Source organism: Setaria italica, chromosome II, assembly GCF_000263155.2.
Source record: "Setaria italica strain Yugu1 chromosome II, Setaria_italica_v2.0, whole genome shotgun sequence".
Classification (NCBI taxonomy): Eukaryota; Viridiplantae; Streptophyta; class Magnoliopsida; order Poales; family Poaceae; genus Setaria; species Setaria italica.
The window spans coordinates 35,985,674-35,998,951 of NC_028451.1; the positions used below are offsets into that span (position 1 = coordinate 35,985,674).

The 13,278-nt window shown below is 48.2% G+C and overlaps 1 protein-coding gene across 1 annotated transcript; it reads right to left on the reverse strand.

The window, feature by feature from the left end:
• Nucleotides 1–611: 611 nt before the first annotated feature.
• On the reverse strand, nt 612–4,045 carry LOC101775469 (cinnamoyl-CoA reductase 2). Its single transcript, XM_012844183.2, is given in 6 exon segments — nt 612–1,671; nt 1,673–1,872; nt 2,947–3,109; nt 3,218–3,403; nt 3,569–3,738; nt 3,855–4,045. Coding segments are annotated over 6 exon segments (1,119 nt in total). The 5' UTR covers nt 3,988–4,045; the 3' UTR covers nt 612–1,404.
• Between the last annotated feature and the right edge of the window lie 9,233 nt (nt 4,046–13,278).

Sequence of the window (13,278 nt, forward strand, 5' to 3'; positions counted from 1 at the left end):
TGGTTTGCATTCTTGAGTGGGCTTTCGAGCTCCGCGACTTCTTTCTGTAGTGCTTCTAGTTGCCGCCTGGCTTCGTTCAACTTTGATAGCCTGGCCGCAGCCTCTTTCTGGTGTTGCACTTGTTGTGCCAACTGCTCCTTTTTTCTTTTGACCTCTTCTATCTCTCGGAGGACTGAATCCAGTTCGTTGTCCAGGATGGAGGGGCCAGTAGCTTCGGGTGTTGTGGGCTGGTGGCCGTCAATGCGGTTGGCAGCTTCGTTTGCCATGGGTTGGTGGCTTTGGTGGTTGACTTCGTCTGCGGGCTAGTTGCTCATTGCCTTAGCCCTCGGGGCTTGTTCGACTCTTGCAAGACGTTCCTCCTTGTCGGGGAGGACTTGTCGGGGAGGACTTGATGTGTGGCTTCGGGGACCATGAGCTGGTTGGCCTCTTCTGTGTTGTCTTCCCTCTGAGCTGCGGGTCTCTTTTTACGTTGTGGTGGCATCGTGGGCTGTTTAACAAGTTAGACCGTGGTGGGCACCAAATGTTGGGGTCCTCCCATACAATAGTAAGAGTATTATGACGAACGAAGATAACGGTCGTTCAAACAAACGTTACAGTGGCTGTCCTATCGATGATTAATGCCCTCCCGGGAGGACAATTCGTCTCCCTTTATAGAGTCATAAAGTTACATTTTCGCATCCCCGTTATACCCATACTCAACCACTACATCCTAAGAATATTCCGTACAAGACAGTAACTTGGTACCTATTCAAAACGTCGCTTTCACGGTAAAATTACATATCCAACCTCGTACTAGATTCTTATTACGGAGTCGTCTTGCTATTAAGCGGTTCCAGGGCCGTCTTGACTGTCTTCTTCCTTATTCATAAGCTTCGTTGAGACCGAGCAACCTTCTGTAGACTTCCCACCTTCTTTGGTTGAAGTCAGCTAACTTCGGCTTCTGGTCACGAAGTTTTTCCGAAGCCGAAATGCTGAGAGCTCCACGGGGGGTTTAACTTCGCGAGTCCTTGCTTGCAGAACAACAAAATGGACTAACTTCAGTCATTTCTTAGCTTCGTAAAGGGGGAGGCGATGAGGTTAGGGTCGGTTAAGAGAAAGAGAGTCCCCGCCAGCGCCGTTCAGGGTGTGTTGTGGGGGCGGTCCCCAACAATACGAAAGCTTGTTGTTACCTGATTCAATCGCTGTGGAGATTGAAGTAGCCTGCATCTGAAAAACAAGCTCAGCAGAGAGGACAAAAGCAGACAGTCCAAACGCAGTTTCGGATTCTATAAGCACAAGGACATGCATTTTTCCTACATATTCTAGAAAAAATAATATTGTGCAATAAGATATAGTTATCAATAACGTTCTGAGCTTAATAACAAGATAAAAGTAGTAGTCTAGCAGATGTACTGCCAGTTTGCTTCATTTGTCTGAAGCAAAATGAAACAGATGAGGAAGACGGCAGGGGGAGCCCTCTACATCCTGCACAAGCCCTGCCTTCTCATAGTACTCAATACTATCCAACAATGTTTCCTCCATTTTCCTTGGTCTCCAGCCTAGATTCATTTGCGACACAAGCGGTGTCACTATAGAGTTAGGGTCCATATCACTGTCACTGCAGCAAATACATGTAAACCTTGTAAATCATAGCTAGCCATTTAAATTTCTGTCACCACATGCATATATGGTAAGAGATTCACCAGTTTACATAATTGTAGTTAGGGTAGGCCTTCTTCAACAAGTTCACCATGCCTTTTGTGGTGATCCAATCTGGTGCGCAGATGTATCTCCCAGATGATTCCACTTTCTCATATACCAGAAGCAGAGCATCAGCCACATCACGGACATCAACTATGTTCCATGGCACGTTTTTCATCACGCTAGGCCCTCCTGCAATCAAGGTAAAGGAATTTCAGTGCTGTTATGGAAACTACTGTACCGGAGCATGATTTTACGAGGGCGAGGTATATAATAGTACAGAACAACAAAAAAATAGAAAACAAACTTAGCCCTTGATTACTTCACCCCCAACTCCCAACTTTGGCACTATGCAAAAAGAAGATTCCCCATCACATCAAACTTGCGGTACATGCATGGAGTACTAAATGTAGATGAAATTAAAAACTAATTGCACAGTTTTGTTGTACTTTGCGAGACGAATCTTTTGAGCCTAATTAGTCAATGTTTGGACAATAATTCACAAATACAAACGAAACGCTACAGTGTGCTACAGTGCCAGCACATTAATTTGGCACCTCCCAATTTGGCCAACTAAACAAGGTCTTAGAATCTGATTTAACATCGAAGTTAGCAATTAAAAATTTTGCTTCCAATGATTGCCAATGTTGCAGCTGCTGAGAAAGGCATAAGGCAAGACGAACATACAAAGGAGGGTGCATCATTACTGACTTGGCTAACCAGAAATCGGTTCCTACATTTAGCCAATTTCATCCTATCTCTTTTCTTTTGGGGCTATTACTTCCCACATCGTTTTCTTTTAGGATGTTCCTTTCCCCTATCAATTTTTTTTACTTACCACATTTATTGACTCATATTTTTACCAGAAATGTTGATTCAACATTCTCTCGGTGACTCAACTTTTTTTAATAGATTTTTTATTCAGAAATTTTACAAGAAATGTTGATTAAACAACATTTTTATATATTTATACTTAAAGGAAGAAGTATAATTTCTTTTTTGAGGTGACCATAGTAACTTAGCTAAGTAGTGTTGCACCACCAAGTAGCATGCCCCACTCTAATTCCTTTGAATGGTAATCGAATAAATAGAACCTTTTTTCAAATGAACGTTCAAAGGAGTAACCTTACTTTCACTATTCCCAATCTACTGACTCTGTTCTAACCACATCAAGTTGTGTAATTCTCCAGTCTACTGACTCTGAACCTAAGTTTCACAATCAAAGGATAGAACTAATAGAAACTAGCAGAAATATATACAGCCAACCTTTTATAATGTAGATGAGGAATTCACTCGTAGCATTGACTACCGGCTGCAGGAGTGGACCTAAAACGATACAAGGGCAAACTGTAACAACAGTTAGTCCATTCTTCTCTCTGTACTCCAATGCTGTCGTTTCAGCAATTGTCTTGGCAGCACTGTACCAGTCCTGCGAGCACAACATGGTTAGCAATGATAAAACACTAGTTATGTTATCAGCCAGAAAAGTAATTGCCTGGGCACATCTATTTAAAGAAACTGAAACAATATTACTAACCTCGTTCTTCATGCATAAATTTCTGTCTGACCAGCAACTCTCATCTTTCATTCTACCTTGGGGCCAACTCGGATTGAAATAAACAGCAGCAGTGGATGAAACCACAACAACTTTCTGAACATCATTCGCTGAGCAAGCCTGAAGAACACTCAGAGTGCCTTTGACGGCAGGAGCCAATACCTCTGACTGCATGGTTGAGCTCGACGTGTGTTTAAGCAGTAAAAAAACTTTTATACAACTATTGAGCAGTAAACCTCAATCGAACAGACGGTTCAAAATGCATCGATCTCTTGATAGGAGGGAACCAGTAGCAATAGGTGTCAACCCAATGTGATTCGAATTAATACTTGCCTCAGGGTCGAGGACCTTGTCCGCGGGCACAGGGGAGGCGACGTGGAAGACCCCCTGGCACCCGGCGACCGCGGCCGCCAGCGCGGCGCGGTCGAGCACGTCGGCCTTGAACAGGAGCAGTCTCTCCGGGGCCCCCTCCAGCCGCCGCAGGTGGGCGTTCTTGGGACCACCTGAAGCAGAGCCCGACGCCATGGTGCATATGAGTCCCTCCCAACTCCAGACACGTCACACGCGTCGGCCGATCAAGGCGAGGCAGAGACAGCGGCATGGGGTGGTGCATGCTTACTTGGGTCGCGGACGGTGGCGTGCACGGCGTAGCCGCGGGAGAGGAGGAGCTTCACGAGCCACGAGGCGACGTAGCCGCCGCCTCCGGTCACGCACACGCGCGGCGGCTGCGACGTCGTCGCCGACGACGCCATGCCGCTGCCTCAATTATTCTCGGTGCCTGTGAAGTCCACAAAGGATAAAAACTTAGGACATGGGCCTTCACAGAAAACTAGAGGCTCCTATTAATCCTGAAAGCCTATCCATCTGGGAGACCTTTGATCTTCTGATGTTGGAGATTCGTGCAGTCACCACTAGCCGCACGATCTCCATCTTGGTCACCACTAGCCGCACGATCTCCATCTTCCTCACGTGGCCAGCTTCTTCTTCTTCGCGCACCGCCGCCTCGTCTCGTGACTCGCCGCTGGGGTGAAAGCCGGGAGAAGTTTGCCGGAGGGGCAGGAGGTGGGCAGGGCAGCTCGGCGACGAGGTCACCACGGCCGCGGGCAGTGGCCCAAGGCTGGCGGTACTTAGGGTTAAGGGTTCGGGTGTCACACCTGATTTTAAAACAAAACTAAGTGATAGCTATATGCATACCAGGATCTACATACATATAGTGACATCATTAGTGAATAATAGGAACAATATCATGAAAAAAGATACAAAAAGACTTAGACTATCAGAGAAACACAGCTTAAAACTTGGAAACGAAGGTTCCAAACTTCACAGGTATTCGACTGGGGTTGCGTATGCCTAGAACTCAGCATCATCTTCATAGCAACTTTATAGCAGCTCTTCTTCTGAGTAGCAGTAAGCAAGGGTGAGTATACTTATAGTTGGTACTCAGCAAGACCACGGGAACTAACCGGAATAACGATTTAATCCATCTTTAAATTTAATTAATCATGTGAGGGTCTAGGCCGCTCTTAACCGTGAGCACGGCTGATATATCAGTTTACACTCTGCAAAGGTTGTACATCTTTACCCACAAGTCACGTAAAAGTTCAAAGAACTTTGAACCCAACCATGCAGTGCTAGCTAGGCACCATACCACACTTCCGAGGTGTGATTGCATAGGGACGCTACGGGGCCTTTACAAAGATTCCCTAGTAAGTGGCAACCCGCTAAGGTTTCCGGATCAGTAGCAGGGCATAAACCCTCAATAGTGGGTACAGTATCTTAGCAAAGCCCACGTCCCAAGAGGACCGAGTTATACCCCATCTGCTGCCACCCCTCTTGCCCTTTCGGTAAGGTTACCCCAGACTAAGGTCTCTAATTAATTAGCCAAGACCAGAGCCATGATAGTTATTGTGGTTGTACTGTTTTCCTAGGTGGTTCTCCATGTTCCAATAAACATTATCATGATATTGTGAATAAAGCACAGGTAGAAGGATGGTTAGGGATACTTTCCTTTCTCCAACGTAAAGCTACTCTTACTGCTCTTCAGATCTTACTTTCTTGAAACTCTTAACCTTCAAAGTTTCCGAGCAGCAATCCTTCTAATCGAACCAAACATCAGCAACAAACAAACAAACAAGTGCAACTAAGAACAATACACCACAACAAAAGAAAGACTTTAAAATAGAGTACTAAGGGATAAGGCTCAATCTAAGGTCACGCAAACGGAGGAAACGCTGAGATCGGAACTATCGAGAAATTTGATGTATCAAAGAAATAAAAATAATATATGCTTGATCCATTTTAATTAAATAAAATATCCTATTTGGAATTAAACAAGTTACATTTAATTATTGAAAACGCGGTAAACTTAATTATATTTTATCTGTAAATATTCAAGTACGTATTATGCCAATTTAACAATTAACTTTAGAAACTCAGAGCATATATAAGAGATCTAATCGAATAACGTTCAACTAAACATATTATTATTGAAAATGCATTTATAATATCATTAAGCATCTTAACTTTATTTATGAAAACGATGTATAACCTAGATATCTTTTATTTAGAAAAGTTAGTTATAATTAGGAATTAATCAAACCTTAGTTTATGAAAATCAGGATAGAACCTACTTGCTTTTATTTACAAAACAAATTGAATAATAATTAATCAAATTAATATTGATTATGAAAAATCGGTGTAAATCCTACTTAAATTCTTATTAGGAAAAGGCATTCAAATAAGAATTATCAAATTAATATTAAATTTATTTTCAAAGACATGTAATGTTGTACAACATCACTACTAACTTGTATTTTATGTTGTTACGAATCTAACGCAACTTGAACGGATTAAAACAGAGCGAAAACATGGAATCTACTGACTAAACAAGGTTCTAAGGACCTAAACAAGATTAACCGTAGATCTCAGGGGTTAGCAAAGAAGATTACCGACACAGAGAACAGAGCTCGCGAAAAGCTGAAAGATCAGGGTTAGATCTGAAAAAAGCCACGGCATCGATTAGATTGAGAGATACTGAAAAGTTCAAGGGGTTATCTGAATTTTTTTCAAGGCACAAAGATTATAGAAGGAATTACACAGATGGTCAGGGGCTTCACGGCAAAACGACCTTATCTCTTCTTCCATCTCCCGATTGCATCCGGTCGACCTGACAGAACCGTCGGAGGGGATCCCGGCGGTGCCTTCGGCCGGGGCTAGGGGCGCGGTTGCAGTTGCGGTGCAGGCAGCGCCGGCGTGGCAGGTGGCGCGGGCGACGGCGGCGCAACGCGGCCAGGGAAGCAGCACGAGGCGGCGGCGGCCGGAGTGGGAGGCGTGGGATTTGGCCGGCAGCGGAGCTTTGATGGCGGCGGCTCGGTGGCGTAAGGAGGCGAGGGAAGCGGGGGAAAGAGCTCCAGTGGCGGCGGGGCATCCATTTATAGGGACGGAGGAGGGAGCGGAGGAGGCGCAGTAGAGGAGAAGTAAAGGGGCGGTGGCCGCCCATAACTGGCGGCGATGGTGGAGCGGCCGTTTCTGGTGGGGAGATGATGCAGCGGCCGTTGGTAAGAGCAAGCGGAGGAGATGGCGTGTGCGTGTGCGCGGGAAAAGGGAAGGGTCGCGGCGCCGGGGACCCGAAGGGGCGCCGGGGAGGGCGAGCGACGCCGGTGTGCTGAGGGGGGCGGCGCGGTTGGAGCAGGGGAACGGGCGGCCGGAGGTTGAAGAAGCTCCCGACATGCGGGCCCGCCCTAGCAGCGAAAGGGAGAGAGAAAGGAGATGGGCTGAACCGGTGGGAGGAGTGGAGAGTTGGGCCGCGCAAGTTGGGCCGCACAAGTTGGGCCGGCGTGAAGGAATGAGACGCTGGGCCGGTGCGAGGTGGAAGGAGGCCGGCCAGCTAGGTTGATGTGGGTCGGGCCCAAGGCTCGGCCCAAAAGGATTTTCCCTTTTTTTCCAAGTAATAAGTCTCGTGAAAGAAAATCCAGAGAAAATCCGGATAACTCATTTAATTCACGAAAAATACTCTTAAAATCCCAAAACTTCTAGGAAAATTCTTAGAGACAATTTGGGATACAAGAAATCCAAATAAATATTTGGAGCTTATAAAAAGGATTTTAGAACCATTCAAAAAAATTGGATTAAGCTCAAGAAAAAGGAGAATAAATTTCAGAAAAAACTGAAAATTCTCAGAAGAACTTGGACAACGTCTAAACATATTTTAAACTTTTTCACTCATGAAGCACCAAGATGCATCGGCATGAATGCACAGATAGAGAACAACAACCTTATTAAATTCCGAATAACAAACAATTATTTTTCCTATACTAAATTTCCTGTAAAGAAAATAAATGCCAGCAAAAATTTTAAATTATAGAAAATTGTTGTTTAATTATTCCTTTTAATAATATCTTGAAATTTGAAAATTTCAGGGTATGACATCGGGTTCGGGGTGGGGGTGGGGGGGAGAAGGAAGGGAGAGAAGCTTAGTGGGCCAGAGGTGAACTGAAAGTTCGTTGCTCTATCAGGATAGGAGCCCCCTATTAATCACCCTACCTAATCACATGGTTTAGCCCTCCACAATCGAAACTACAGCTTCGGGTCGGTCGTGGCAGAAATCTACAATTTTTTGCATCTTGTTCCAAAAGATTACAACTTTCTTACTGCTAACTAGGGTGGCTAACAAGCCAGTTCGCCTCATTATGGTTCGGCTCGGCCTGTTAAAGCAAACGAGCTGAAAATAGAGTTTGGTTCGGTTCGTTTGAAAAGATCGAGTCGGCTCATTTGGCTCACAAAACTGAGCATTGTTCAACATTAATGTTAATATAAAATAAGATATTAATCAAAATATAATAAATTAAGTATGTTTATAATATCTAAAAGTATAAGTAACGAAAATAAGTAACACAAATTAATGAATTATGATGACACAGACGTTTCGAGATTCAAAATTGGCTTAATTAGTACTTATTTGACTTAACTCCAATCCTAAGTTTATTTTAGTCTAATAATATTAATATTAATATATTAATAAAATAAAAGTTTGGTATTATTATTTTTACCGAGCCTAATGAACCAATCGAACGGTCCATAAACAGTTTGTTAAAAAAACAAGCTGAAATGAAGGTGGATACTGTAGCAGAACTTTTGATGATTCTTGGATCGTTCGTTTGCAGGTGGACGGATCTCGTGTTACCGTGACATTCGTATAGTGTAGAACAATATTTTTGGTACAGTCAAATCAGTATAGTATTTTTTGCTGCAGCGATAATTCGCGTCATGCTACTGTTCACATAGACTCAGTTTACTGTGCATTTAGTGACTTTGCTTCAGCAAGTCAAAGAAGCCGGACCGACCACGACACCATCATGTCCCTTGTTCTTGTACTCGGCGAAGTAAGCGTGTCAGGGGGATTTGGCGCTCCCACGGCAGCCATCCCTTGGGGTCCAGCACGTCGGAGATGTCAGACTGCATGAAGATCACGCGGAGTACTCCTTCCACGGCCGAGGCCGAGGTACATCTGCACAGTTCCCTTATGGCGTGAGCGGGATCGTGGTCGGCCATCACCGTGCAGAACTGGAAGCAGAAACAATTGGTGTTGACGCTCTCTCGCGCACCGTGGTAGTGGTCTCCCACGTGAGGAGGGTGCAGATGTCGCGGCCATAGTGTTAAATTTTTAAATTTATTTGAATTTTAAAACATTTAGTACAAAATCACTGTCGGAGGGAGGGAGGGGGCACGAGCCCCTCGTCTTCTCTGCCACTATATGCAGTGCGCAGTGGTACAACACAGGTTAATCCGACTCCAAGAAGCGTTACTGGATGTCCTTATCTTTCCTCAGGCCCACCATGTTCTCGATGCAAAGATCACAAGCGATGAACCCCTGCCGTGAACGGCTGTGCGTTTAAGATGTGGGCACAATATTGCAGAGGAGAATACAAACGTGAACATGAGATGATTCAGTTAACCTATGGCGTGGACATGACAGATTTTTCCAACAAAAGCGTAGAATTTGGTGGAAAAGCTAAACCCTAAACCCTCATGTCTGGCCACGTAGTCGTAGATTGACTGCTGTGCACATGGTTGTGTCGTAATCGGGGTGTTGACATTAACGGCCATCTCTTACATACAGGGGCGGATCCAGAACGGGGTTGCGCCTCGGGCTGAGCTGTTGAATCACATCTAAAATAGTCTAATTTTGTCTCCTAAGCCTCATTTTGTTAGGCTAAACAGCACATAGGTTAAAGGGACTCCATAGTCTCGCCCCGGGCTGCAGCCCGGGCAGCCCGGGCCCTGGATCCGCCCCTGCTTACATAAGCTCTAAGACCCCTACTCTTACAGGTATTGAGCAGCAAGGTTGCGGCCGGCGTGGTGGCGCCCTTGCATTGCCGTTCGTGCAGAGGGTTCGGAAGGAGGAGTGAGTTTACTAACAGGTTCCCGACGCGGACTGGGAATGGTGTAAGGTGAGGCAACAGGGAGGAAGCTAGTGGCGCTCATGGAGGCTATAGGGCATTTACGGTGCACAATACTACCAGGTGGTAGTATAGAGTATAGACTGTTTTTTAGTATGGGTAAAATTGTAATTAGTACTACGTATATTATTATTCGGATTTTTTTTCCACGCCATTTTTCCGAGGGCACGCTGCACCACCGCCGCCCGCGTGCCGCACCGCCAGTCGCGCTGCCACCGCCGCACGCCGCCCCGCCCGTACGCAAGCACCTCTGCTCATGGCAGCAGTTCTTCATCAAACCTCTCCTTCACTGTTGTGACAGACAAGAAGGTACGTGTGTCGCAGCAGTTCTAAATTGAAAATTTGACATGCAGGAATACATGATCAAGGAGGTATGCGTAGTGGTTTGATCTTGTTCTAATATGGTCCTGTAAATGGTAGGTGTACGAGGATCAATTGAGAGGGATCATCTGCTACAGAGATGAGAACGGGGAGATGATCTGCGAAGGGTATGACGAAGGCCCCAGGCTCGGAATCAGGTTGCCGGAGAAGGCCTGCTTCCCATGGTGAGCATCTGAATATTCTGCATTTTGGTTCTTGGTGTGTTGGCAAGGTTGAGAAAAAGGGTGATCTGTTCTCTGATACGGTTGAATCTTTGTTCTGATACAAATGATCCTCATGCTGTGATTTATGAAACTGCAGGCCTGTGGGAATTCAGGTCACTGATTTCATCCAGCTGGCGACGCTTCAGGTTTTTGAGGATGTCGATGCTGTTCAGCTCAAGGATGATCAGAAGAGGAAGCTCTGAGCATGGAACTAATCATATAGGCATAATTGTGTCTAATGATGTTATAAAAGAATAACTGCATGTATGCAAGAGTTTTGGGTTTTATATAAAAAGAAGTAGAAACGATATTGTTCTCAGCAATGTACTGCTGAAAGCAGACTTAATTGTTTGTACATAATCACTTTCTACGAGTATGAGAACGTTTATAGCATAACTCCATAAAATTCCCTGTCACGGCCGGCACGGCCGTGCGCCGCGGCGACGGCGGCGGCGCGGTGGTGTCCGGCGTGGCGCCACGCGCGCACCTCGCATTCTACCAGGTGTGCGCGGCGGCAGGGTGCTCGAGGGGCCCATCATGCACGCCGTCGAGTCGCCGCTCGCGGACGGGGTCGACGTCCTCTCCATGTCGCTCGGAGACGACGACGGCGTCAGGTTCCACGAGGACCCTGCCGTCGCGGCCACTTCCTCGGCTGTCACGGGCGTCTTCGTTTGCGCCGCGGCGGGCAACAAGAGCCCGGCGGTGGGGTCGGTCGCGAACGACGCGCCATGGATACTCAGGGTCGGCGCGAGCTCGCGGAGCTCCGCTCACTCTACCAACGTCGCGGCGTTCTCTTCCCGACGGTGACTACGCGTCGGGCGGCGACAACTCCGGCGGGCGGCCTCGAGCTCTGGCTCGCGCAACCGTCGGCGCACGGACCGAGCATGTGACGGCCCCGGACAAAAATCCTTCGCGTCAATCTTAATCCGAGCCCCTGATCACCTGTCTTAGTTTTTCCAAGCCTAAGTGCTCAACCTCCAGTCTGGTCCCGACCCCTGAGAACCGACCCCTCCTTGCCATTTCCCCAGTTCCGACCCTACCGACCCCAACCCACCCCGCCGGATCTTCTAAGTCTTCCCACAACACCTCCTCCTTTCAATCTGAGCAGTGGACCAACCGAGACTGACCGGTGGACCCGCAATCTTTTTCCCAGATCTCCTGGTGCCGACACACTCGAGTGGCATGCTCGCTTCAGCGCTTTTCCGCCGCGTGGCTCAATTCCTCCGACACCCGCCGCTCCGCCCCGTCGCCGGCCGCGACCAGGTGGATTCCCGCGCCCCCTTTCCCCAATTGCAGCGGAAGCCCTCTGCAACTTTTTCTGCAGCGCCTCGTCGCTCGCGCCCATCATCACCTCGCCGGACCCCCGGCTGCAAGTCCCGATGTCTCCTGGTTTTTCCGTCGCCCCTTCACAGTCGCGCCGCCCAGGTCCGCGCTACACGACGATTCCTCCTCCGCCAACCCAAACCCCGGCAGCGACAGCTCCTTTTCCCACCCTGTCAGAAGCCGCCCCGACAATCTGTTGCTCCGCGCTCGGCCGCGCGCACGCAGCCGCCTATCTTCTCACCTGTGCACCCTCGTTCCTAGCGCCGTTTTTCCGGTCACTTCCATCAGATCCACCGCACGACGACGCCCGCCTCCGCCAAATCTCAACCACCGGCAAACCCGCGCCTACGCCGCCCTGACGCCAGTGCCCCATGACCGCCGGCGTCATCCCCGAAGTCCTGCTCCACCGCCCTCGTCGCTCAATCGCCGCCCGGGCAGAGCACTCCATTGCTTCTTCCCCGGCCTTCGCGTTGCTCCCCTTTCTCACTCCCGCGCCACTATAAAATGGAATGCGCAAGCCCCGCCGGAGTTTCCCTTGCCCTAGCTGCCATCTCTCTTGCTCCCTGTTCGAGCTCACAGCGCTACCACACTAAGTCCCTGAGGAACTCTCCTCTCCGCTCCACACCGCTTTCCCCCAATCCACCCAGCCGCTTGCTCCTCCGTGCTGCGTAAGAGCTTACTTGTGATCCACAAGAAGCACCGCCGCCGCCGGAGCACCGTCGGACATCTCCGCTGCAAGTCTTAGTGTTCCAGTTCCTCCGCCCGAACCTGCTCTCCCGACCCCAAGCTTTCCTTGTAAGACGAAGGTAAGCTGCTAACCCCTTGTCCGCCTCGTTCTACCCTTCTGTTCGTCCGACCCCTTTTCCGTCTCGCCCGACCCTGTCTGTTCTGCCGACCCTTGTTCGCTTCGCCCGACCCCTCTTATCCGCCCGACCCCGGTTTCATCTCGCCCGACCCTGTCTGTTCCGCCGACCCTTCTCCGCCTCGCCCGAGGGCTCGGTTGTATCTTTTTCTTCGAACCGAGGGTGTATGTGTAAAACTTGGGGACCTTTCAACGTTAAGTCTGAGGACCCCTAGTACATCAAACCCTCTAGATTAAGGGTCAGATCATAAGTTCCTTCCCTCCGACCCTTACCTCTTGACCTCCATCAACTCCTTTGGACCTCCCCACCCTCCTGTAACTTGTCGCAAGTTTCTGAGCTCAGACTTGCAAGTGTTGCTGTTGATATAACCGTCTATGCTAACTCTTGCATTGCATTCGTGTAGAGCTGCGTCTCGCCGACGGCTACTACGAGCTGCACCCGGCGCCAGAAGACAACGGTGTAGCTGAGCTCCTGCCCCCAGAAGCCGAAGCTGCCCCAGAAGTCGAGCAGTTCCCTTCCTCTTTGCTCGAAGGCAAGCCCCGGATGCATGAATCCCCTATGTTTTGCCAAACTTGCGCATGCTTTCTTTAACATGCTTGTGTATTTACGTATAGGAGTTGTTTGGAACCCTAGATGCATAACTTAGCTCCCCTGATCTGAACACTAGCTATTGGACCGAGTAGATGCTTTGCTTAAGTAGGAAGCGGTAAAAGCCGAGTGATTTCCTGTCACTCGCGAGTTTATAGGAGTTGGATGAGTTCTCTTCTGTTACAACTGTAAGGACGATGGACGGGGTAGGGTTTTGGGTAACTCTT